Source organism: Tripterygium wilfordii, chromosome 13 (genome assembly GCF_013401445.1).
Source record: "Tripterygium wilfordii isolate XIE 37 chromosome 13, ASM1340144v1, whole genome shotgun sequence".
Taxonomy (NCBI): domain Eukaryota; kingdom Viridiplantae; phylum Streptophyta; class Magnoliopsida; order Celastrales; family Celastraceae; genus Tripterygium; species Tripterygium wilfordii.
The window spans coordinates 1,254,195-1,277,876 of NC_052244.1; the positions used below are offsets into that span (position 1 = coordinate 1,254,195).

General features: G+C 38.7%; 5 protein-coding genes across 11 annotated transcripts; 2 read left to right on the forward strand and 3 right to left on the reverse strand.

Moving 5' to 3' along the window:
• Positions 1–108: 108 nt before the first annotated feature.
• LOC120011836 (NADH dehydrogenase [ubiquinone] 1 alpha subcomplex subunit 1-like) lies at positions 109–3,173 on the forward strand. 4 transcript variants are annotated; one of them, XM_038862969.1, is made up of 3 exons: positions 109–320; positions 413–527; positions 2,816–3,173. In XM_038862969.1, exons 1-2 carry the CDS (start codon positions 213–215, stop codon positions 500–502), a joined length of 198 nt encoding a protein of 65 aa, XP_038718897.1. In that variant the 5' UTR covers positions 109–212; the 3' UTR covers positions 503–527; positions 2,816–3,173. The 4 variants fall into 4 exon arrangements, with proteins under 4 accessions (XP_038718897.1, XP_038718895.1, XP_038718896.1 ...); XM_038862967.1 differs by having other exon boundaries at positions 110–320; positions 2,884–3,173; XM_038862968.1 differs by having other exon boundaries at positions 110–320; positions 2,900–3,173.
• A 1,747-nt stretch (positions 3,174–4,920) lies between these two features.
• LOC120011891 lies at positions 4,921–7,253 on the reverse strand. The gene is made up of 3 exons (XM_038863055.1): positions 7,005–7,253; positions 6,775–6,931; positions 4,921–6,606 (listed from the first exon to the last, which is right to left on the reverse strand). Exon 3 carries the CDS (start codon positions 6,171–6,173, stop codon positions 5,232–5,234), a length of 942 nt encoding a protein of 313 aa, XP_038718983.1. The 5' UTR covers positions 6,174–6,606; positions 6,775–6,931; positions 7,005–7,253; the 3' UTR covers positions 4,921–5,231.
• A 2,093-nt stretch (positions 7,254–9,346) lies between these two features.
• On the forward strand, positions 9,347–13,730 carry LOC120012974 (RING finger and transmembrane domain-containing protein 2-like). Of its 2 annotated transcripts, none has more exons than XM_038864556.1 (9): positions 9,347–9,696; positions 9,835–10,500; positions 11,037–11,113; positions 11,231–11,399; positions 12,223–12,311; positions 12,525–12,689; positions 12,879–12,956; positions 13,034–13,137; positions 13,292–13,730. In XM_038864556.1, the coding sequence occupies exons 2-9, from the start codon at positions 9,852–9,854 to the stop codon at positions 13,395–13,397; spliced, it is 1,437 nt and encodes a 478-aa protein (XP_038720484.1). In that variant the 5' UTR covers positions 9,347–9,696; positions 9,835–9,851; the 3' UTR covers positions 13,398–13,730. The 2 variants fall into 2 exon arrangements, with proteins under 2 accessions (XP_038720484.1, XP_038720483.1); XM_038864555.1 differs by having other exon boundaries at positions 9,348–9,696; positions 9,819–10,500.
• A 293-nt stretch (positions 13,731–14,023) lies between these two features.
• LOC120012975 lies at positions 14,024–17,555 on the reverse strand. Its single transcript, XM_038864557.1, has 6 exons — positions 17,217–17,555; positions 16,428–16,601; positions 16,037–16,165; positions 15,517–15,714; positions 14,920–15,084; positions 14,024–14,728 (listed from the first exon to the last, which is right to left on the reverse strand). Exons 1-6 carry the CDS (start codon positions 17,442–17,444, stop codon positions 14,309–14,311), a joined length of 1,314 nt encoding a protein of 437 aa, XP_038720485.1. The 5' UTR covers positions 17,445–17,555; the 3' UTR covers positions 14,024–14,308.
• Positions 17,556–18,035: 480 nt separating this feature from the next.
• LOC120012976 lies at positions 18,036–23,467 on the reverse strand. 3 transcript variants are annotated; one of them, XM_038864559.1, is made up of 12 exons: positions 23,337–23,467; positions 23,034–23,253; positions 22,755–22,947; positions 21,885–21,951; positions 21,731–21,790; positions 21,536–21,614; positions 21,301–21,346; positions 21,125–21,223; positions 20,597–20,665; positions 20,204–20,501; positions 19,646–19,782; positions 18,036–19,224 (listed from the first exon to the last, which is right to left on the reverse strand). In XM_038864559.1, the coding sequence occupies exons 2-12, from the start codon at positions 23,045–23,047 to the stop codon at positions 18,163–18,165; spliced, it is 2,124 nt and encodes a 707-aa protein (XP_038720487.1). In that variant the 5' UTR covers positions 23,048–23,253; positions 23,337–23,467; the 3' UTR covers positions 18,036–18,162. The 3 variants fall into 3 exon arrangements, with proteins under 3 accessions (XP_038720487.1, XP_038720488.1, XP_038720486.1); XM_038864560.1 differs by having other exon boundaries at positions 21,894–21,951; positions 22,755–22,950; XM_038864558.1 differs by having other exon boundaries at positions 22,755–22,950.
• Positions 23,468–23,682: the final 215 nt, after the last annotated feature.

The window sequence follows — 23,682 nt, forward strand, 5'->3', positions numbered from 1 at the left end:
TAAAAAAATTTTGGGGATGTAATTGAACACGAGAACACATAGTTAGTGACAAAAGTGTCATTACGCTTCCATATTACTTAACCCGACCGAATTACGTGGTGCGGGACCCGTGGGCGCGGATATCAAATCTTAACCAGGTAGAGTGAATTATACAGGTCGAAGGGAGTAGAAATCGAAGAAGTTGAATAACTTGAATCGGAGATAAATCAAAGATGTCGTGGCTGTGGTTGGAAGCAGCGCTGCCGCTGGGAATCATCGCCGGAATGCTCTGTGTGATGGGAAACGCTCAGTACTACATACACAAGGCATATCATGGCCGCGTATGTTTCACTTGCTTTTCCTTTTTTCGTTTATTTTATTTTGTAGATCCGATCGTAGATTCTAAGTGTTTGGGGATATTGAATTTCAACAGCCGAAGCACATCGGTAACGATTTGTGGGATGTGGCCATGGAAAGAAGGGACAAGAAGCTTATGGAAAAGGCATCGGGTGCTTCCGATTAGGTGCACCTGACGAACTCCTTTGATGGTACTTTGCATACGCTACTTCTGTTTTGTTTTTGTTTTTCTCTGCTGGAGACGATGTCTAGATTTATTAAAATTAGGGTTTTGATTGATGTTGGGGTATCTGGCTGATTGGGGTTAATGCCTATTGCCGTGGTTGATTGTCTGATTTTTTTTTGAAGTTATTTCGCTATGCAAAATGGAGTCCATAAAACATTCATCAAATTTTATATCGTAACAGTATATATGTGAGCTAGGCAGCTAGCAATAAGCCAAAGTTTAGAGATATGCCGTGTGAAAAGGGGACAAAACGGTTCTTGAATTCACAAACTATCTTAGATGGTTAGCTATCAAGTTCCAAAGCTAGCATTACTAAGAGGAAATGGAGGGATGATGCTTGTTTCGACGTGAGATTTGTTGCTGTGGTCTGGCTATACGAGATGAAGGAAATATTTATGGGATAGTTATGATTACAGGGGAATGGGCTCCTTGTTTTTTATGGATGGACTGGCACGTGATATCAAAGAATATTTTACATGTTGAATGATGAGGAATGTAATTAAAAGAGGTTGTTAACGGACGATTTACTTAAAACTGCTGAAGTAAGTGGTAGTTAAGTGTGACATAAGCCATAAGGTACATTTTTGTGAATTTTGCATTTTGATAATGTACCTACCCATTTCCTTGAATAAAATGCTACTTAAAACTGGAGTAGGGAGATGTTACAGAGATTAATGCACAAACATCAAGGGGGAAAGAGAGTGATAAACATCAGTGTATGCTATCTTTTTTAATCCAATTTCATTAAGTACACATTCTGTGGATTTTTCACTGTCAATTATGTGAGAATTTTTGAAAGATAGGATATCACTAGAACTACTAATAGTTGCGGGAAAAAATTACATGCGAGGGTTTAATTAACATCATTATTTGGGAGGAAGGATGAAAATTGTGGGATTTAGAAAGGAAAGAAAGGAACAACAGAATCTTTGAAAATAAGGATTCCTCCCTAGACTTTTTTATTGAAACATGGTTTGATTGTCTAAAATTCTGGAGTCTGTCTTTCCCTAGAAATGTTTTTGATCTTATTAACTGTTCGTCCTTGATGTAGTTGTGGGTTGCTCCCCTTTGGGGCTTGAATAAATTTTTTCTATTCAAAAAAAAAAAAATTGTGGGATTTAAGGCCGGACTTACAAAGAAATAAATGGAGTCTATGCTGTGCATCTTTTCCACACTAAGGCTCAACACAAACTGTTGAGTAGAATAACTACTAAAAGTTGTGAGAAAAATTGCATGGGAGGGTTTAATTAACAGCATTATTGGGGTGGAACGATGAAACTTGTGGGATTTAAGGTCAGACTTGTAAAGACATAAAGGAGTCTATGCTGTGCATCTTTTCTACACTAAGGTTCAAGACAAACAGACTGTTGAGTAGAATAACTACTAAAAGTTGTGAGAAAAATTGCATGGGAGGGTATAATTAACAACATTATTGGGGTGGAATGATGAAACTTGTGGGATTTAAATTCAGACTTGTAAAGACATAAAGGAGTCTGTGCTGTGCATCTTTTCTACACCAAGGTTCAAGACAAACAGACTGTTGAGTATAAGTCATTTGTGTGTTACCTGATGGCATAGCCACTTAGCTTCGGCTGTTAATTGGAGCCTGAGGGATGAGAAGGTGATAGTGTGAACAAACTAAAATTGTTTTGTCTTATTGTTGTGTTTGAATCAGCCATTTTAAAAATGGTGAGTTGTAAATTGCATTCGGATATTTGTAATGGCTACTGAACCCGCAAACATAACTGTAACTCCTAAGCCAGAAGATGTTTTGTACGAAGCTTTTGCCACAAAGATAGGTGGAAAAGATTGATTTGTACCAAAATTGCCCTGATGACTGAGGTAAAATCGCCTAGTGCGAAGGCTTAGACTTTCCTTCATGCTAATGCTACTTCAAACGGATGAAATTTCGCAATAGTGTTGGGAGGAATAGTCAGAGGAGACTTTCATCCCATTATACTAGATAGTCATCCTGCTTCTTTTACGAAGGTTGATCTTTTTGAAGAATTTGTGTTTTGATTATTGAAGTTTGAACAGAAAGTTCCATAGAGAGTGCAATAAGGCAATTATGTGGAAGATTGATATTTTAAGTCATGCAGGGCTATAACGCGGAATTTGTGTGTAGTTTCTATGCTGTGCTTTTGTTTGAATCATTGAATCATACTTATATTTAGATTTGCAAGAAATTGCACTGTATGTTGATTAAAGTGGTGTTCATTGTCTGAAGCAAATATTGTTCTGTTATGCAAGTAGAGAGGTGCTCACTGCTCATTTCTGTAGCTTGTTAAAGCCACCCTCCAACCCATCTCCTCTCATTGTAGCGTGCTATGCAGGAAGGCTTTCTCAGGAACTCCCAGAGGAATAAAGTGCTCTTCTGATGGTCCAGCTATGCTCGTGAAGTCTGAGAGCAACCTTAATTTGATTACCTTTTACCTTCGCATTCCGTAGCCTGCATAGAACTCTTATAACTTCCAGGTGACAATCTTATTCGGTTGACTTTTGGATTTCAAAGTTTGTTAAAAACCATCAAGCTACATTTTTGTGCATGGAAGTACGAATGCTGTTCATAAAATACGATGGCCCTTATATATATATGTTTTTTGTTGTGAGAGATTACTAGGTACCCAGATTTAACAATAAAGTAGTAGAAGGCAAAAGCATCAAAATGCCCAATTTGCCCGAGTTGCAACTCCTGCGAACACTCGTATACAGATCTCACTGCATTTGCCATTCCTTAAAAAGGAACTTGATTGGCAGCCCCAAATTATTTGGCAGATTTTTCTTTATTTATTGATGTATAATTTTGTTTCAACTATCAAGGAAAGGAATGCCTGCCGGAGTTTCGTTGGGGTTGTGGTACCACCCACAACTGTACTCACTACTCATACTTACCGCGGACTTTTTATGGGGAAGAATAATGAGCCTTGGAGAAAGCCAGAGGTTCCAGCCAATTCAAATCTCTTTCCAACCGACAATTGATTAGCTAAAGGAGTTTTAACTAAAGCAGTTTTCGAATTATTGGTTCTGGAAGCAAGTAAATTTTTTTGTGTCTATTAGCCTAGTTGGTTCCAAATCAAATCAAATCAAATCTGAAATGAACTATACACTAGTGAAACATAACTACTGTTTCTTTTATGTAACTACTGATAATGAGTCTCCCTCATAATATATGTGTCTATTAGCCTAGTTAGTGAATCACTCTGAGTCCAAACTGTATGGACTCGGAGCGTTGAGCTTTGGCATGATAGTCCAAATCTATACCCAATTCAAAAGATTATAAAGATTTAACGAGAAATTCATCATACACTGAGATATTGAATCCCGCCTTACATGGTAAACTCCAAACACATGAGTCTCCCGTTTCACACATCAAATAATTACAATGTCTTCTGTCCATGGGGCATGGGGATGGTTTAAAAAAGTTTGCTAGATGGAAGAGTTGAACTTCCCTGCCAACTAACTCTATTGGAGCTAGCTATCCATGTTAATCATTAGCTTTTGGCATCTCAAGTCGGACAACAGAGACCCTTAAAAGTTTAAAAAAAAAACATAAATAATAGCCTATTAAGGTGCTTATTATTTATTCTTGGTGGGAGACAAAAGACAAGCATACCACTTCAAACTCTAATAATTTAGCAGAAACAGCTAAAACACAAGAAGAGGAAAGGATTCCCTTTGACATATGCTCTGTCCGTGAGTAATTTAATCGAACTCAAAGAGACTGAATACACCACATTCTGCCCACAGTTTTTAAGCTTTGACTTTGCACTTGCCCAATGCATGTTAAAAGAGGTCAAATTTCTCTTATTTGTGTACATACATACATATATACATGCAGTAGCAGTCAAATGAAAGGGAGATGAAGTTTAACCTGTCTCTTTCCATCCAATACTATAGCAGAAGTGCACGGACCTCATCTACTATTCTAATTACTTACCTACTTATGCACTGGCAGGAGGCAGAGTCTATACACAGTGCAGCTGTAAATGCCCCTTCATTGTACATCTTTCTTGCTTTCAATACTAAACACAGAAGATGAATTCAATTCAGAGTAAGAAAAAGAACGAAAATATCCACTTGAACTACCACCAGTATTCTTACCAGAACAAGACCAGCATTATGATCCAAACATAGCAAAACAGCATTCAGTGGATTGATGATCAAAGCACGACGGTTTTGGGGGAAAGAGATGCAAAATATAACCATCAAGTTATATTGTCAAAGTAAAGCAGACTAGGGTAATATAAGAGAATCAAGTCTTTTTTGACACCAGTAAATCAACAAGCTGAAGCATTAGTGAATTTATAGTCTTGATTCCTGCATCCCAAAGACAAACGGCAAAAGTCCGAAAAGAAAAGTTATGGGAAAATAAAGGTTTTATTCATCTTCAATTGAACAACCAAATTCATCACATATAGAATCACTTTAGGCCAACTGCACGCCACAATGAATCATAAACCTATAGACTGTTCGTGAGTAATATAATAGATTTACACAAAAATCCTATATTGCCCACACTTCAATCAAGAGCCTACCACAGACCAAACAATGAGAGGAGAAGAGAGACCCCACTAAAGGGATTTGAATTTGAGAATTTCTGAATACGGGAATTGAACCTGAATAGGAATGCCAAAGGACCACTAGACAAAGCATGTATAAAAGGTGGGAGTTAGAGCACATATTCACTCTCAAGGGTGGGTTGCGTTCGAGTCAGCATTGCTGATGGTGCTTTGGTATCCCCAATTGTGGTCATCCGCAGGGTTTCTCCCACCTCTGCAGCATTCTCCATCTTTTGCATTCTCCTCTTGTGCTTGTATTTCCGCATCCACAATAACAGGAATGCCAACAACAATAACAATGCTAATCCCCCAAGCACTGAACCAACAATGATCCAGATTCTCGAATTAGTCTTTTTCTTTTTCCCTTCTCCACTTGGCGCTGGACCTCCACCAGAAGGGGGAATAGGAGCTGGAGGCGGAGCAACAGACTCCACAACTATAGCAAAGTGCCCCTGTTGAGTCGTTGAACATGCATTGCCTGATAACACACTGGAAAAATTGGCCAAGCCATGTCTATCATACCAAACACACCGTGCAACCAATCCATCAGGGGCTGATCTCACTTCCGGGAATTTGATCTTTATGGGATCACCAGTTGCCCTAATTTCCAATTCCGGTAAATTTGTAGCCGACAAATTTGTGGCACTGTAAGCAACCAGACCGAGCACTGGAGTCAGGTAACTATAACCGGTTAATGGATAATATATCGTCGACCAATTACCCAAATTATGGTATACCAAAACAAGCCGTTTCACATATTGGCTCTCCATAACTCCAGGGGGGATTTCAAATTCCTTATACATCAGAACACCTCTTCTTTTCAAGCTTCCACTCCTGAGTCTCATTACTGCAACCTTAATTCCAGTTAAATTTGAGGGAGCAACCCCATCATAGGGAACACCGGTCTTAGGGCGCACAAAAGCCCTGAAGGCGTAGTCTTGGAGAAGTGGACCAAGGTCCTCAGCACGATTATTCGACTGAGACCTAATTTCCGGCAACCAGGATAACAATATCAGAAGAAAAGGCATCGCGAGACTTCGAAGAAGCCCCATCGATGCTTTGAAATGATGGGATTCAGCTTGATATCACTTGATTATGCTCTCGTAAAACCCTAAGTAAAATACCCCAAACAATATATTACCACTTAATACCCAGATTCAGAAGAGATAATAACCGAAATTTGGAAAAGTTATAGCAATCAATCCTGCCAGTAACGCTCAAGATCACTCTTAGTTCAGTCAAGCAAATCCTTAGTTGGTGTCACGTATATATCTGACTTATATATGGAAACAAAGGATACTGGATAGAGAAATATATTCCCCTAGCAGAGAGTATAAAGCAGCTTTGAAGGTTTCAACCGTTGCAACTCTTTTTTTCCCCCCTTTTGGAATCCTTGTACAAGAAGCTCTCAAGGATCACGAGATCACTCAAATTCTACAGAATCTTTGCAGCAATTCATTGATTCTCCAGGATTTACCATAAAGCCTAAAATTAAAGACACAAGATTGCATATTCAGAAGAAAAGTAGTAACTCTCCATTGTTGTGTATCTGAACTATCAACCCAACCATTGCTTATATAAACAAAAAATTCGACCCCAATGTGCATTATAACGTAGATTTGAGAATAAGAGCAGAAGCAGAGGAGTAAGTACCTGTTAGTTACGCAGACAAAAGTGATTTGTCACTCGAACCCTGAAATCTTCAGACGACCCAACAATGGCAGAAACTTTTAGGAGTGTTTCTCGAAACCCAGAACATCATAGCGGCTCCCAATTCACATTCAACTTGGACAAGAGGAAGTGTAAAACCCTAGAATTTTGAGATAAATCATCATTCAGTAAGACTCGGATAACAATAACACGTAATGGGTTTATCAAAAGACCTGCATTTTAGGGAAATCAGAGCTCTGGATGAGGATAATTCTGAGAGTGAGACAGAGAGAGAGAGAGGCGGGGAGGAGCTGTACTAGCTATGGTGGATCCAGCTACTAGCCTACTACTAGCAGTATGTGTTTGAAAATAGGATTATTTTTTCCTCCGAATTTTAAATTCCTTTGGGCGTGCACTGCAGCAAAAGTAGGAGAACAATTGGGGGGAAAAAAAAAAGTGTGTTAACTGTCAAGCAGGACAAGAGATAAGCCCCCTCAGTAGAGATGATGATGGTCAGTGGACCGAAGATGACCGAGTGAATACAAATAACCAACAAAGAGAGAAAAATAAACTTCAGTCCAAAAATTATTATATATACTAATAATTATCTATATAAATAACTTAATTTTTTTTATCTGAATAACTTAATATGATGCTTATGCAAACTCTTTTGGACATCCGAGACCTCGGATATGAACCTAAACTTAGGCTATCAGACCTGTTTTCCTTTTGTATATCAAATATGAGACTAAACCCAAATCCGTGCGTTGTCACAACTCACAAAGGTATTATTCTTAGTGATAATCGAACTCATAGCCCAAAGAGATTCGCTATTAAGCTATTTAACAATAAATCAAAACAGGGAGGAATTTTTTCTGGATATAGAATCGGAAGCACATAATATATACATATACCCACATACTCACATAGTGCCAAAAGACAAGACTACTTTTATTCCTCCTAATTTAGGTCGATAGACTTTGCAAGTTGCATTATTGAATACTACCCTTTAAGCGATTCATACTATATATTGACCTTGTACTGTGACGAGAATGGATGGTTGATTGGTTCTAAAAACATACCTGCTGTAGAGAGGAGTTGCTGCTCAGAGAGAATGAAACCTTAGGGAGGTCACAGTCTCAGTCTCCTAATAATCTGACTTGTTAATTAGGGTTTTTGAGTCTTAAAAAGACAATTACATGGTCTATATATATTCTTAAGATTTGTCGTTTAAGGTTGTAAAAATCTCAATAAATCTCGGGGTCTGATTCCTGACATTCCCAAATCTTCCATAATTAAATACGCGGTCGAAATCTGAAGAGATGAAGTTTACCAAACAAAGCCCAATAGTTGGGCCTGCCTTTAAAGCCCAAGTCCAAGCCCACCACGCAATCGAGACCAAGATTGCAAGACGACAGGAGATGGACTTCCTAATAGATTTTTTGCCAGCTCAATGGGCCCGACCCATTCCTTTAATCATTACAAGTACTGGTCCAGTCATCTGCTGAAAGTACGCCTTATGATGTGCCACGTGTGATCAGAAGCATAGGCCCCTTTTAGGAAGTTCACAATACCAACTACCACCAAAAGGCAGACACGTCGGAGCAAGGAGTGACAGTTGAAATTCTCATCCCGAACACATTGAATATATTGTTGGTTATAGACTATGGGTTTACACGAATTTGTATGTCGTTGATATTGATTATTAGGCCCATAAAATGTATTTTCAATGTGAGAGGAGCTGAGATTTATTTATAAACTACTTGGTTGGATTATGCCATACTAATATGATATTTTAGTCTTGAAACTCTCCTATGCTTTTGAGTTGGTTTATGTCATATCCAATAAATGGAAGGGTAGGGGTTTGTCCAAATGGACTGAGACTTTACTCAAATATCATATTGAAATTTTCAATCCAAATATATTGAATATATCGTTCACTCTAAGCCATGAACCCATACGGACTTGTTATTCATGAATTGTTGTTATTGGTTATTGTGCCTAGAAAACATGTATTCAATGTGAGAAGAATTGATGCACATTGAGGCGGGTGCCTTGACTAATTTGACCTTGTGAGAGTTCGCCATTTGAGAAATACAGGTAGTTTACCAATTAGGACCACTGCTTTTGTGGGATGTCGCCAAACTGACCAACCAAAGGTAGGCACGTGATGCTCCACCATGGTATGTGTTTGTGTATGTTTCCATTTGCCAATTTTGTTGTCTTCCTTTCACCCGTGGGTATCTCTGAAAGTGAAAGTTCTGTGATTCTCTGCATATGAGCTGGGCCTTGAACGGCCCAGTTTTTCAGACCATGAGCATCGAATCATAACCAGTTCAAAACAAGCCCTTAGGCCCATGTCAACAGCTGTAACCTACCCTACCCCCGTACTACAAATTCTATTTCCTTGTGGTTTTTAAGCTTAGAAATTTGCATTTAAAAAAAAAAGAAGAGGAAATGACGTGGAAGGTGTCAATCCGCCAATCGCCCTTTTTCTCTGTATTTAAAAAAAAAACCAAATAAAATCTTTTGAAGAGCGTACTAAAATTAAATAAATTATAAAATCCATCGTGGATGAAGATAATCCAAGGAAAGCGGGGTGCAGGGTCTCTTTCTCGCGCTGTCTGGCATTGCCGAAGCCGAAGCGCGATAGAGCGAGAAACAAAATTATAATCTAAATCTCGTCATCTGGCGCAGTTCAACGTTGACGCGTTTTCTTTTATAAATTATTCACCAGCTCCGATTTGTTATTGAAGTTTGGTAGATTTGGAAATGGCAATCGCTCTCTGATCATTTTCTCTCTTTGACTTTTCTCTTCTTCCCATTCTAGGGTTTCGGTTTTTCCACCCTACACTTCTCGATTCCCTCTGCTTGGCCTTCTTTCTTTCAATTCCGGTGGTCCTCGACGGAGTTTTGCTCTCGAAGGTACCGCTAGTTTCTTTCGAGTTTTCTTGGTTTACACGAAAATATTTTTTTTTTCCTTGTTTTCTATATTTACATGTGATTTTGTGCGACTGTGTGTTGTGTTCGCGTCTTGGTTGATGTAGATATAGTGATTGATAGGAGTGGAGATACGCTGGATGGTTAGGGTTCGGGCATCGAATTTGACTACGCAAATGGAGGCGTCCGGCAGCAATTCCGAGGCGTACAGGAGTTCTTCACCTGTGAATAGTGGTCATTCTAGAAGATACGGGATCTTGTCTGCTTCCAACATCATCCAGGCTCCGATTTCGACGTTGTTAGAGTATTCCGGTCTTCTACGGACGGCCAGGTCGTCTCATCAAGAATCGGAGTCGTTAATAAATCAAATCCATAACAATCGTGCGGATGACTCTGGTACCTCCTCACCAGTGGCTGCCAACAATGGCGAGGTTGCAATTAGGATCATCGGCGCTGATGAGAATGAGAACGATAGGGAGGGGTCCGGGCTGGTTGTTGAGCAAGTTAGGGAAGGAGTCAACGGTCAAGCAGAGGTGTCTCTTCAGCCAATCGCGTCAAATATACAACTGGAAGGGGTGGGAGATGACAGGGGTGATCGTGAGGCGGGCGATGGAGTTTCACAGCCTGGGAGTGCTAGTGGTGATGGGGAAGCTGGTGAAGGGGTTGGGGCGAACGGCAGGGATTCTTCATACCAGAGATATGATATTCAGCAAGCTGCAAGATGCATTGAGCAAATACTACCGTTCTCTTTACTTCTCTTGGTTGTGTTCATTCGCCAGCATTTGCAAGGTATTACTAGTACTTTACTACTATGCATAGGTACCTATACTTGACAAATAGCCCCAATTAGTATTTGTTCCTATGGACATTACCCCAATTAGTAGGTTGATAATTGCTAGCATTTATAATATCACATTCCAGAATTAGGGCTTAGCTCTTTGCAGGTGTATTTGCTATGCGGTCTTCAGAGATACTCGACTTGTGTGGATTATGTGTGTGGACATGACAGGCAGATTATTTGCATTTTGATTATCTCCCCCCGTTGCCAGTTGGTCTTGGTGCTTTGTTTGCACTTTGCACTTGCAGTATTGTTGCTTTACGTTTGTAATGGGATGGCCGACTGGGTTGCCTACATGCCTAGTTTTTCTTTCCTCCTGTGATGAGGCATCCCGATTGTCAAAATGTAATTCAGGATGGTTAGTACAAATGTCGTATTCGATGTTTAGCAATAGCGAGGATTTTCTTTGCTGATTGTTCTGTTCTTCTATTCTTTTACTAGCATAATTTCTTTAGCTGGTGACATATTCCATTTGCAAGAATTGCAGGGTTCTTTGTTACAATTTGGATTGCTGCGGTCCTATTCAAATCAAATGACATTTTACGGAAACAAACTGCTTTGAAGGTGGTTTAGTTTGTATTTCTGCATTCTGAATCGCATTATAGATGAATCACGAGTCAGAAGTATTACTGCTACTATTGTTGTCATTAATTTTTTTTCTTTAATTGTTTCTGGATGCAGGGAGAAAGAAAGAGTTCTGTTCTTATTGGAATTGCTCTTGCATTCAATGTACATGTTGTTTGCGTTTACTGGTGGTATCGGGATGACGATCTTTTGTACCCATTGGTCATGCTTCCTCCCAGATCTATCCCACCTTTTTGGCATGCTATTTTCGTTATTATGGTGAATGGTGAGTACATTTTTCCTGGTGCTTTTAGCAATTTCATTGTTCAAAGATGCAAATTTTCATTTGTTACCCTGTATTAACAAATTTTACATGACAGTTGTAATTATCTTGTATCACTGAGGTTCCATGCATTTGAATTCAACTAGGAAGTGCTGGACTCTTGGATATATATCTGGCTACTAATTCTTTCAAATTATCTTAATAGACTGTGAAAACAGTTAGTACTGTTGATGATAAATAATTGCATAATGCTTCGGACCTTGCAACTAATCATGAACTATAACAATGAAGTGTTTGAAACTTTCAACTCTGATTTATTTCTTTGTACTTTAAGCATTGGAGCTCCTCTTAAGAGCGGTCATTTTTTGTGTCCATTGACTTCTTTGCTAGTTTTAGTGCATTAGGTTGCTGCTCATGTAGCTTCAATTTCATTCAGAAGTAATTTTGTGATATTGTGCGAAGCATATGTATGTCCCGAGTATTTTTTTTTTAATAGAAAAATTTATCCAAGCACCGAAGGGGCGCAACCCACAACTACACCAAAGACGAGCAGTTAATAAGATCAAAAACATTTCTAGGGAAAGACAGACTTCAAAACTTTAGGCAATCAAACCAGTTTACATAAGCTCTGCATTTATCTCTCTCATCAATGTTCGGGCAATAAATGCGAATGCATGTATCCATACTGATTTTGAGTATGTCTTTGCTGGTCCACCCTCATAGTTCCATTTCCATAACTCTGTGTCATATGTTTTGTTTTTATGGTCTTTGTGTGCTAATGCCATATCCGTTATTTACAATGGATTTTGATATGCTTGTCTTCCAGATACCTTGGTGCGCCAGGCGGCAATGATTCTCAAGTGCATTTTATTGATTTATTACAAAAACAGTAGGGGCAGAAACTACCGTAAGCAGGTGAGGGATATACGAAATGAATGTGGTATAATATTTTTTGCATTGACATTAAACCTGAAAATGAGATACCACATTCCAAATACTTTTTTCCTCTGTTTTTTTAAAATTTAGTCATCTTCCTACAAGCAATCAGCACTGTAGGTTTATATTTCAGACCTTTACTTTCCTTTTGATTTCTTCTATATTGTAACTATGGAGATCATTACCTTTCAGGGCCAAATGTTAACTTTGGTTGAGTATCTGATGTTGCTGTACCGAGCCTTATTGCCGACACCAGTCTGGTATCGTTTCTTCTTGAATAAAGACTATGGAAGCCTTTTCTCATCTCTAATGACTGGGTTATATTTGACTTTCAAGCTGACTTCTGTGGTAGAGAAGGTATGGTTATGTGTATATGATTGTACTTTCGAGTGCATGAATATATGATCTTTTGATGCCCTGTTTCCCGTCTCTTCAAATTTCAAATTTTCACGTGTAACCACTTCCTGGAAGTGAGGAATTATCAACATGGCAGTCTTCTCCTCTTTTCTTGCACTTTTCCCTTACGTTGGGTTGTGAATTTTTCAGGTGCAATCTTTCTTTACTGCTTTGAAAGCACTTTCCCGTAAGGAGGTGCATTACGGAGCTTATGCAACAACAGAGCAGGTATAGTTAATTTGCTATTAATCTTGCTGCGAAAAGGAAGTTTGTACAGACATCTGAAGTTTTGCATGATTGTGCAGGTCAATGCAGCTGGAGATTTGTGTGCTATATGTCAAGAGAAGATGCATGCTCCTGTTCTGCTTCGTTGTAAACACATCTTTTGTGAAGATTGTGTATCAGAATGGTTAGTTCTGTCTCTTATTCCTCTGTTTCCCTAGCCTCCTCCCCCCATCCCCCCTTCTTCCTCCTCCTCTCGATCAATTCAATCACTTTGCAATGTTGCTTGTTCATCCTTTTGGGATAAACTAAATGACCTGGGCTGTATTTTAATTTTGTAGGTTTGAACGGGAGAGGACATGCCCCTTGTGCAGGGCCTTGGTCAAACCAGCGGATCTCAGGTCATTTAGCGATGGTTCAACCAGTTTGTTTTTCCAGGTATTCTAAAGAGTCTATTGTAAAGAAAACGCGGACTTTAACTGCTCTGAACCACTTAAATCACTTGTTCAGAGGGCCGCTTGTTGATCACTCCATCTGCACAGGTATATTTGACTCTATTTTTTTCCACCTTGTTTATTAACTACAAAATCAAAGACAGTCGAATCGGAATTGAGTACTGGGAAAAGGTTGAATGTATCTATTGAAGCCCTTAAGATGTAATGGAGTTTCTTCAACATGACACAGCCATATTAATTTGATCGTAGTGTTTTTTTCCCAATATAATTGTAAAATTCTATTTTGACACGTGTTTACTGTGAAAGAATTTAATTTTGAGCTTGACTTTAGAATTTTGAAGGAAGAATTTTACCTGCTGTTACGTTGCTAATTACTGCATGGGTAAAAACAAAGAACTGGTTGTAGCGAAATAAAAAAAAAAAACACTGAACTGGTTTGGTATTCTCGGCAAGAACACCCCCTACCTCTTTAGGGCATCTGCATAACGGTGGGTTGCTCAAAAACCTTTATGAAGAGATGAGTTGAATATGTGAATTTTTCAAGCCACTTTGTTAGCTTATGGTAAAAAAACAGATGTCAAATGTAAGCTCTTACGATTAAAGATTACAAAGAACAGAAACAAGAAAAAGAATTGCCTATTTTTTAAGAATAAATCGAAAGAGCCTGGATACGTATTTTAACATAATTACATACACAAAAATAACAACAAATGCGGGCCAAAAAGAAAGAAAAGAGCATCTTCTCCCCACACATATAAAACAAAGGAAGAAAAGGATGAAAAATAAGCACCCGTGAAACCACCCACAACTTACTCCATAAAAAACAAGAAGAAAAATCCAAAAAGAAGACGACTAAAAAGGGAAAAAAATAAAAATAAATAAATAAAGAATGTGAGACTCAATTTAGTCAGAAGGTACTTGGGATATACTGCCAACTTTCTCCGCAGGTACTTGAGTACTCGAGTCCAGTGGGGATGTTTTGCCACTATTTTCCTTGTTTTCCTCGAGTACTTGAGTAGCTGAACTCAGCTGGGAATCACTTGCTGATATATCAGGTGTGTCTGGAGGCGAAATAGGAACTGTTGGGCTTCCAGAATGTGAGTCTGGAGAGGTAGGAGAGGGTGGAGAAACAGAGAGCATCTTGGCAATGGGATAAACTTCTGTAACTTCTTCATTCCCCTCGTCCAAATAAACAACATCCTGCATGGTGAGCTGGTGATATTCAACGATTTCCCTCAAGAAACGATTCTCACGAGCAAATATTGAATTCTCGTGTGCTAGACGAGCCTTTTCTGCCAAAAGTGTCTCCAGTTGAAGGCGAATCTGAGGTCACAGAAACAGTTTATAAATGGATGAACTTGAGAGCTTTTCTGCTTTCCAATAAAAGAGAAACTAATATGTTCAAGTGACGATAAAAAACTCCAAAGTGCAATGAGGATATGGAGCGAAAAGAAAAAAAAAAAAAACACGGCCAATCCTATGCTAGCTTCAAGATAAAAGGTTTACGTGTATACCAAGTCATCATCTGCAGCATTACTCCCCTTCTCGCGATTTTCACGAAGAATTTTATTCTCCTCTTCCAGTTGAGAACACCTTGCCTTTGCAAAAGCCAGGTCTGCTTTAACAGTTTTGAGCTCCCGAAGAAGAAGTTTTGCTTTAGCCGCTGTTGCCATTGCAACCTGCAAATAGAAACAAAGGCTTATGATGAATCTCAGAGTCAATACTTCAAAATGAAGAACGAGAATGAAACTAAAACTAAAACCCTTGACCGGCATTTAGACTCCACAGCACCTTTGCTAATAACGCAGCAGGTACTGCTTCAACTAAAGCCTTAGATAAATGAAGCACAACTTCTAAGGTTCTTTTTTGGAATCTCTTCCCCAGAAAACTTTCCCCCCTTATTCATATCCCTTAAACGTAAATTATCTCACAGACAAATTAATTTATGTGAGAAGGGCTTCATGTTGGATGTATATTTGAGTTGCAGGCCACCCAGTCGTGCTAGGCAATTCAACGTGAATGAAGAAATTCAATTAGACTTTATTCTAAACTGAATGGCTGAAACTTCAACTTCTCTAACAGTACACACGATTACATGTTTGGCACCTTACGTCGCGAGATGCCTTGAGTTGAATGTCATGGTTGGCTTGATTCAGAGGTTGTGCAGGCGGCACCAGAGGTTGCCACGAAGTACTAATTCCAATATCTCGATTATGTGCCTCAGGACTGTTTCCTTTTCGTCTCATTTGAAGTTTGCGTGTCTCTTGGATAATATCTGCAGTCTTATTTTCCACAATTGTGCGTCCTTCCTGGAATGACAATTAGCAATGCTAATCAGTGCCCTTTCTGATTATGAAAGGAAATGTCAACACTAAGAGATGGAATTGCCTGTTATTTCTTTGATAACTGTGATGCTACACTGTGAAGAAATGTTCAGTTTCCATCAATATGTATGAAGTTTTGAAAATAGAAAAATACAAATATCAAATGGAACTAGTTTATCTGGCAGGAGTAGAACTAAATGGAGAAACCAAATTATAAATTATGAATTACGTACCCTAAAATTGACAAGCCAGCCAGCAAACAAATAAGAAGATGAGGAGAATCCGGGCAAAGATCAAAACAGCTTACCTCAAAAGCCTTTTCAAAGGTATCACCAATTTGGTTAAGAGAAGAAGTAAGCTTATCCAAGCCCTTCCGGAATGTAGGATTGTCCATTTTTCTCAAGTTATCAGATGATTGTTGGTATGGCTGCTGAAACTGTAGTCACGAGAAAGGAGATAAGGATATTAGAAAAGAAAAATGGATAACAAATTCCAGCAAATACATACTATGTATGCCAAATAAACAGCAGCTGCATTCAGCATGCAATCATTCTGTCCCAGAGAAATATGGTAGCTGCATGAACCCATAACCAGTTTAAAGCAAAAAGAGCATTATCCTGACAATCAGTTTGATTTAACTTTCCGTTCCTAACTCTTCAAATGTTTCAAGGAATGAAAATGTTCGAAAGCATAATCACCTTGCCACCAGATGAATCATCTGGCATCTGGAATCTTGATCTACTAGGATTTTCAAATTGTTGGGATCCAATATCATCCTCAAGAATTGCTTTTGCTTTGTGAGCCAGGACACCCCAAAATCCCCTGGGATCCTTTCCAGACGGTGTATCCTCATTTGCAGCAAACCCCGACCCCTATATTTCCAGGGATCATATCACAACAACAAAACAAATAGAAAATTGAGAATTACAGATGAGTCTGACATCCATAACATAAAAGCATCACATACAAATCCAAATAACTTATACTAGAAACTCACGTTATAAATAATTCACAACAGGGGGAAAAATCGAATCATCTGAAAGTCCTAGTAATCTTTCTCAGCTCACTAACATTCCAAGACATCACAGAATTTGCTAAAGATCTGTTCGGCATAATGATGAACAAATAATAAAAAAAAAAGGTAAAACTTGTTTAAAACATTATCAAATATAATTGGAGGTAATCAACCCAATATAAGGCGCAAAAGCGATGGATTTCGCCATGCGGATTCATTTTTTTGCCCTAAATTGCAGATACGAACCAATTGAGATTAATTATGCGATTGATACCTTCTGCCCTATGGACCATGTTTGATTAACCAAGAATGAATATAGCTAGAGCGAGAGAAGATCGAACAATTTTAATAGAAAAATGTCTGCATCTACATTGAATCACGCAACAGAAGTGGACGGATCTTTCACTCGAGACATGAAATCATATACTGCGGAACAAAAACAGACTAAACATAATCAAAGATATGAACAAACCTTGGATCTTTGAGATTCGGAGGCAAAAGACGATTCACGACGAGCTGCAGAGGCCCTGATCGCCTGAGCAGCAAGTGATGAGGATTGCGTTGAGGAGGATGAGGACGGCGAAAATGAATATGAAGAATTTAACGCTGGAGAGCCGGAGAGGTGATCGTCCGGTTGGTGATGAATCTCCTCCTTGAAGGTCGAAGCCCTCGTAATTCCTTGTCTTCTCCTATACGCCATCTTCGTCGTCTTCAAGAACCGCAGATGCACAACCGTCGGGAAGAGTGCTGGTCGATTCTCTGGAATTTCTTAACGAACTCCTTTCCTGTTTTTTTCTATCAACCTGGCCATACCATACGCGCTAAAGTCCACCACTCTTCCTTGCCTTCTGAAACCACCTCTACCGTTGGATCGTCTTTTTCATTCCTGTAATCTGACGGTTGATGTATTTATGTACGGGTTTATTTGTGATATTTTTCAGTTAATATTAAAATTAACAAAATAAAAAAATAATTCATTTTATTTTTCCAGTGGAGCATGTTATATGCACAATGTGAATCTCACTGAAGGGTCCATTTTGAAGGTGCAATAGCTAATAAATATTGGGATAGCTATCCCAGACAAAATCGCATGAACTCGAAAATTTATGAATTCAATTATAACTGATTTATGAATGCAATTATAACTGAGAGTAATAGTCTTATGATCACGCGTTGAACTTTGACCTAACTTATCTTATTATCAAGTGAGAAACTTTCGTGCGTGCAAGTTTAGACCCATATCCGAGATTTGAACTTTGAAGACAAGCTTGTATGATATCGTTCCCTCGATTACCAAATTTTTTTAATAAAAGAGTGTAAATTAATAAAGTGTGACTTCAGAACTATTTACATGAACTTTTCATTATCTTGAATTTCTTTACAAAGTTTCGATGCTCTGCCAACTTTTTCACTCCAAATTATCTCAAAAGCCTAAGAGGCAACTCAGTATGTTGAGGATTCAAAAGGGGTAGTTGATGATCACCATTGTGAGGAATAAGCGATTGTTCCCTGATACCTGAAGAGCCTTGTTGAGAGAATCTGCTTTGATCAAGCCTTGACTTCAAATAAGACAGGTCATAAATGAACTGGGAAGGAGCCTGCTGGAGATGAGTCAATTTCGAGGCCTCGCCGACCTCAGCTGGAGAACCAATTCCATGGATTCTGTTCTTTGCAGCGGTGGATTGGTCATCATGCTTGGAATAATTCATACTTTGATTGTGCACCAAGTTGTTGGTTTGACAGAAACTAGATATGCCAGCAGTTTGTGGAGGCCATGAAGAGGACAAGATACTGATATTGCCGTTCACCCGGTAATCCAGCGCATTGCTCAGCCTGGACTTGTCAGAAGTTGCATCCAAGGATTGTGGTCGATTATCGAGTTTGTCTTTCCCTTTTAAGAATGTAGATTCATGGCCTGTTTTCTGCAACTTGGGTACCGACCCATTCAGACATCTAAAATCAGCAAAACTCAACATTTTCCCAGCGTTTTGATCCCGTTGCGTCCTGTTCTTCCTGGGAACATCAATAGCATTCATGCCATTGCTGTTGGAAACTTTACCTGCAAATACACTAGGGATGCTCCTTTTATCTTGGCTAGGCAGAACTTCTATTATTTCCACATCAGAATCATCCATATCTTCACCGGTGCAACTTTTTCCTCTTTTATCAGTATCACATATACCCATTTTGTGATCAGAGTTTCTAGCAAGAGTAGTATGCCCATGTAGCTGGAGGTGATCCGGCACATTCTCAGACAGTAAAGAACTTGTTGCAGTATTCAGAACAGGAGGTCTTCCCTGTGCCGAAGAAGAGGTTTCGTTGTTTCGATGTTCATGAGTATGAAACAAGCATTGTGGATGAGGAGTCTGACAGTCTGAAGCATCAGCTAATTTACGTTGGGCAACTAATTTGGCAGTTGGTCCTAAATCGTTAACAAACTTCATCAAACTTTCTCTGTAACTAATATCCTTCTGATTCACCTACAAAAGAGAGAAAGAAATTGGTCAGCTCCTGTCCTGCAATTAGAAATTCTGTAACTTGAGCCACGAAACACATGCAGAAATTGTAGTAATTCTATGAGGGAGGTCACCAGATAACGTTCAAATAAATAAATTCCATATGGCAGATTAGGCCATTTACTTCATCAGTTTTGACTGGATAATCACTAGACTAGGATTCCCTACTCTCACAAACTCTGTGTCAGGACCCATCAAATGGTTCTTCTACTGCCACCAATTTTGCAGAAGGAAAACATGATAGTACATTCAACTTGTCATCATTCATTTTTTCCTTGCGGCTTTATAATCATACTTGCATGTCGAGAAAAACATGAACAGGTTTGTTTACAAGTTACATACAAGCTGAAAATATACATGGTGCACAGAAGCAAATAGTACTTACATGCAATAGCGTTTTAAAATCGATATAACTAGAGAAACCGATTGAATTACTCTCATCAAGGGAGGCCGAAGTCAATGATCTATATGAAAGCCGACGATCTACTTCAGAAAAACTGGACGTTTTTCCATCCCTAGCACCTGCCCAAGAAGAACTAGGGAAAGTGAGAGTAAATTCTAGACTTGAATTCGTCAAACTTCACATTCATGGAATTCATGGACCGATAGAAGATAAAACATAATCAAGGTAGTGCATTCAACTTTATGGGAGCTTTTAGAAGAATGAGCTTGCACAAAAAATTACAAATTACTTTCTTAAGAGTATAAAGTAAATCCCAAAATTGCTGCCTTTCAATTGAGAGAAATGGTGTATTTTTTCCTTCACAAAATTAAATGAATAAAACTGGGCAATCCTTTGCACCAGGGTAGCCTTATCTACAACCTCTCGAGGAAAATAGCATTTCACCTGGTTATATTTTAGAATGCAATATAGATTGTCCTACCCAAGTTGAGTGTCTACAAAATTGCAATTCAGATAATCTGGTTAGAAATTACTTCTTACCAAAAACCAGGTCATGATCTTTTGTCTGAAAGCGAGTAGCAGAACAACGAGAGTTTCCTCTTCTTGTGGAATATGATGAAGGACTCATAGAAGAATTGACTGTTCTTGATGCTGCATCATTTGAGGACCTCGCGTTAGTAGCAACCTTAGCATATGTGCTACTAAAAGAAGGGTTAGAGTTGACTTGGGGCCTTCTAGCACTTCTTCTTCTTGTCTTTGAGAATTCAAACTCAAAATTCTCAGGATCAGTTTTGAGAACATGAAAAACCTTCTTAGCTAGGTCATCAATAGCACGGGCCTGCGAGAGCAAGAGTCGCAATTTAGTTGATGACAATCAAGATGCCTTTGCTACTGGAAAACTGCAATGGAACTAAGACAGATATGAAGACATACCTGTCTAAAGTAAACCGTTCCAGATGAATTAAAATGCATAGCATTTTCGGTTATTAAAAATACATCATGCTGCATGTAGTCCGAATGAAAGAAGTCAGACAATAGAACAGACACATCATGTATGTTGGATAAAAAAAACCTTAAAAACTAGATTGCATTTGTTATGTTTCATAATCACAATTCAGAAACCACTTTTAGATAACTTTCACTGGAACCAAATAAAAAGGCGAATAACCAAATACAATATATAAGAAACATAATTGACTGAAAAACTATATCTTTCATATTTTAAGGAAAACTAGCATTATCTTACTTGCATGATTTAGTGAATCAGACTAATTTACTCAACCACAAACAAGAAAGAAAAGTATATTATTCGGTACTGTATATAGACCTATCATCACATTGCAGTTTCAACTTCACACGTCACAAAACATTAATGACAAAAGTAACTGATGGTAAAAGAACATAACTGCCTTAAAAGAACGAAAATGAGATAGATAACTAATTCTGGAGAGAGGAGCAAACCTCAAACTGTGCAAGGTTACTATACATTCCTTCATGAAGCTTAGCCCTCATGGTGCCAAAATCCATAGGTTCTTCGATGATGTCATAATAATCCTCAACCTTCTCAGATCCAAAAATGCCATCCTTATAAATGAATCACAAAGGGAAAACAATATCCGGTTTGTAAGAGTACAAACCTTGTCCGGGTCAACTGGTTCAGCAAATATTTCGTGGGTGTCTCTCCTGAAATTCAAAAATAATTACATACCTAAAGCAAGAAAAGCTGGAAAGTTATAAGGAATTGCACTGATTATGATGTTGAGTATTACATGTATGTAACACAATCAGCCACAATAAAATGATGCAAGACCTTCAGCCATACTCGAATATACGGATAAATATTGCATTTTAAGAAATTAGAATAATCTACACCTTTGCAATGTGTCAAGGATAAGCTCAAGAATGCGTTTTTCTGGCAACCATAATTCTGATGGCATGCCTGCTGTTTGTTCTGATGCAAGATTAAGGTACGTCAAAGGTATATAAACTACATTGTCTTCATGAACAAGTATATAAAATAGGAGACTGAAAACTCGAAATTCTTAAACAAAAAAATGTGTGGGCAACCGGGATTTGAAGCTTCATTTTGACACTTTTGATTATCCTCATCCTGTACAACAGGCAGATCTGGTGAAAGAGACAACAAAATTGCATATCATCGGTACTGAAATTCAGAGCTAGGTAAATCAATAATCATCTTCAATGGAGCAAAAAGGCTAACCGCTATCACCATCATAATCTTCATGACCAAGTTGTTCACTGTCCTGCTCATCTGAGGACTTAGGATCCTGAAACCAAAGTTCGCACCACACAATGAAGTCATTGTATTAACTACCAACCCCTTGAGAGGAAATAACTCAATTAATAGGATTTTTTTACTATACATTCTGTTTCTTGAATAAGTGTTAGCTCCCTCTCATCTCTATTAACAAAAATACACCCCTACTAAATACCAACCCGAACTGCTAGCAGTTGCCTTTGCAGTGAACTTCTCAAGAAAAAAAAGAAGATATAGTATTCTAGAGAAAATCAGTGCCGATGGAAGAGAGGGAAAAGAAGAATACTGTGAGGAGCCATAATACCTTAAAAAATCTCACCAGACATGGAAAAATTAATTTAAAAGGGACAAAAGGAAGGTAAGAACCATAAAAAATAAGATGCTTTTGCCAAACAACCAATGTGATGCGTGTGGCCGTGTGGGTATGGTGTTCACAGATGAAAACAATCAACGGAACATGACTGCAAATCATGGAATACGAGGAGCAGAGTACCAGATCAATGTGTCTGACTTCTTACTTTACTCTGTTGCCATTAAATCCTCTCGCCAAAACCCATTTAAAACACTCTCCACCAAAACTCCGTTAGAGGCAAAAAAATCACCCAAACTGAAACTGAGGCAAAAGGAACGAAAATGGGAAAGAAAACTAAAGAGAGTAAAGGGAAGGCACAACCAAACAAATAGATACAAAAACACAAATACATACATACACACACCTATACGGACCCTACATACAGACAGAGATTAAATGGGACCAAGAGCTCCAAATATTTCAAACCCGAAAGGGGACGAAGTAGGGAGAGAAGCTAATACCTGGTGAGCTGAGACATACTGGAGTTGTGTGAGTTTTCTTTTCTTCCTAGCCCTTGTACTGAAGGATGTCCCATGACTTGTACTATTACGCAGCCTGAATTGCTGCGCATTGGAACCCGCATTCAACTCCAACGCAGATATTCTTGGGCTCCTCCTACGCCCCTCTGTCCACATAGCCATCTGTAATCTTCTTCTACTGCAATACAAAATGTAGCACTAAATAACAATTTATTTCTTTAACAGACTGACAAGACTTTCGTTTAAACAAACAAAACCCACCTCGACATTCTCATTCAACTTCAGAAAGGACACAAACCCACCAACACTTAACAAAGAAACAACAAAGTTGTGGTTCTACTTCGACTTTGGGTTTTGGGTTCTGACAAATCGCTTTATATAAATAAAAATAGAGAAATGAGAGCTGGGTCTGCATTCAAGTGGGCAAATCGTTTGGTTTCTGTTTCAGGGAGATATGGGGTCTCTTCCAGACATGGAAAATCTGTAAAAAGAAAACCAAAAATTAATTTCTTTTTTCGTTTTAGGTTCCTAATAGAGGCGTTAAAAATCTCATGGAAAGTCTACATTTGAAGAGTTCAACTAAGTGGTCGCATTTGGCAAGCAATTTTTTGGAATAAATCATTTGAGCTCTGAGCTCGCCGAGCTGATACAGTGAGTGAGAGGGGCGTCTTTGGGTCACAACTGACAAATTAGACAAGAAATCAAATCCGCTAAAATGGAACGCATTGTTCTCTTTTTCTGTCGCTTTTGCTAAATGCTGTTGTTTTTCCTGTCACGGAAACAACGCAGAGCGTGGAGGACAGTCGCGGTACTTACAGGCCCAACATATTTGGGCTGTTAGGGCCAGTATTGGCCCAATGTGTGAGGTGCTTTTTTTTAAAAAAACAAACAAACCTTGGAGGATTGGAGG

Excerpts from the sequence above, each read along its gene's own strand:
- LOC120012976 (XM_038864558.1), bottom strand. Across the intron at positions 21,952-22,754 it reads AGTATGTCTCAGCTCACCAG|GATCCTAAGTCCTCAGATGA; the intron begins GTATTAGCTTCT and ends CTTTGGTTTCAG. Across the intron at positions 19,783-20,203 it reads AGATCATGACCTGGTTTTTG|GTGCTAGGGATGGAAAAACG; the intron begins GTAAGAAGTAAT and ends CTTCTTGGGCAG.
- LOC120012975 (XM_038864557.1), bottom strand. The coding sequence starts at position 17,444 with ATGGCGTATAGGAGAAGACAAGGAATTACGAGGGCTTCGACCTTCAAG. Across the intron at positions 16,166-16,427 it reads ATGATTCATCTGGTGGCAAG|TTTCAGCAGCCATACCAACA; the intron begins GTGATTATGCTT and ends TCGTGACTACAG. Across the intron at positions 15,715-16,036 it reads CCTTTGAAAAGGCTTTTGAG|GAAGGACGCACAATTGTGGA; the intron begins GTAAGCTGTTTT and ends TTGTCATTCCAG.
- LOC120011836 (XM_038862969.1), top strand. The coding sequence starts at position 213 with ATGTCGTGGCTGTGGTTGGAAGCAGCGCTGCCGCTGGGAATCATCGCC. Across the intron at positions 321-412 it reads ACAAGGCATATCATGGCCGC|CCGAAGCACATCGGTAACGA; the intron begins GTATGTTTCACT and ends GAATTTCAACAG.
- LOC120011891 (XM_038863055.1), bottom strand. The coding sequence starts at position 6,173 with ATGGGGCTTCTTCGAAGTCTCGCGATGCCTTTTCTTCTGATATTGTTA.
- LOC120012974 (XM_038864556.1), top strand. The coding sequence starts at position 9,852 with ATGGTTAGGGTTCGGGCATCGAATTTGACTACGCAAATGGAGGCGTCC. Across the intron at positions 10,501-11,036 it reads CATTCGCCAGCATTTGCAAG|GGTTCTTTGTTACAATTTGG; the intron begins GTATTACTAGTA and ends CAAGAATTGCAG. Across the intron at positions 12,957-13,033 it reads CTTATGCAACAACAGAGCAG|GTCAATGCAGCTGGAGATTT; the intron begins GTATAGTTAATT and ends ATGATTGTGCAG.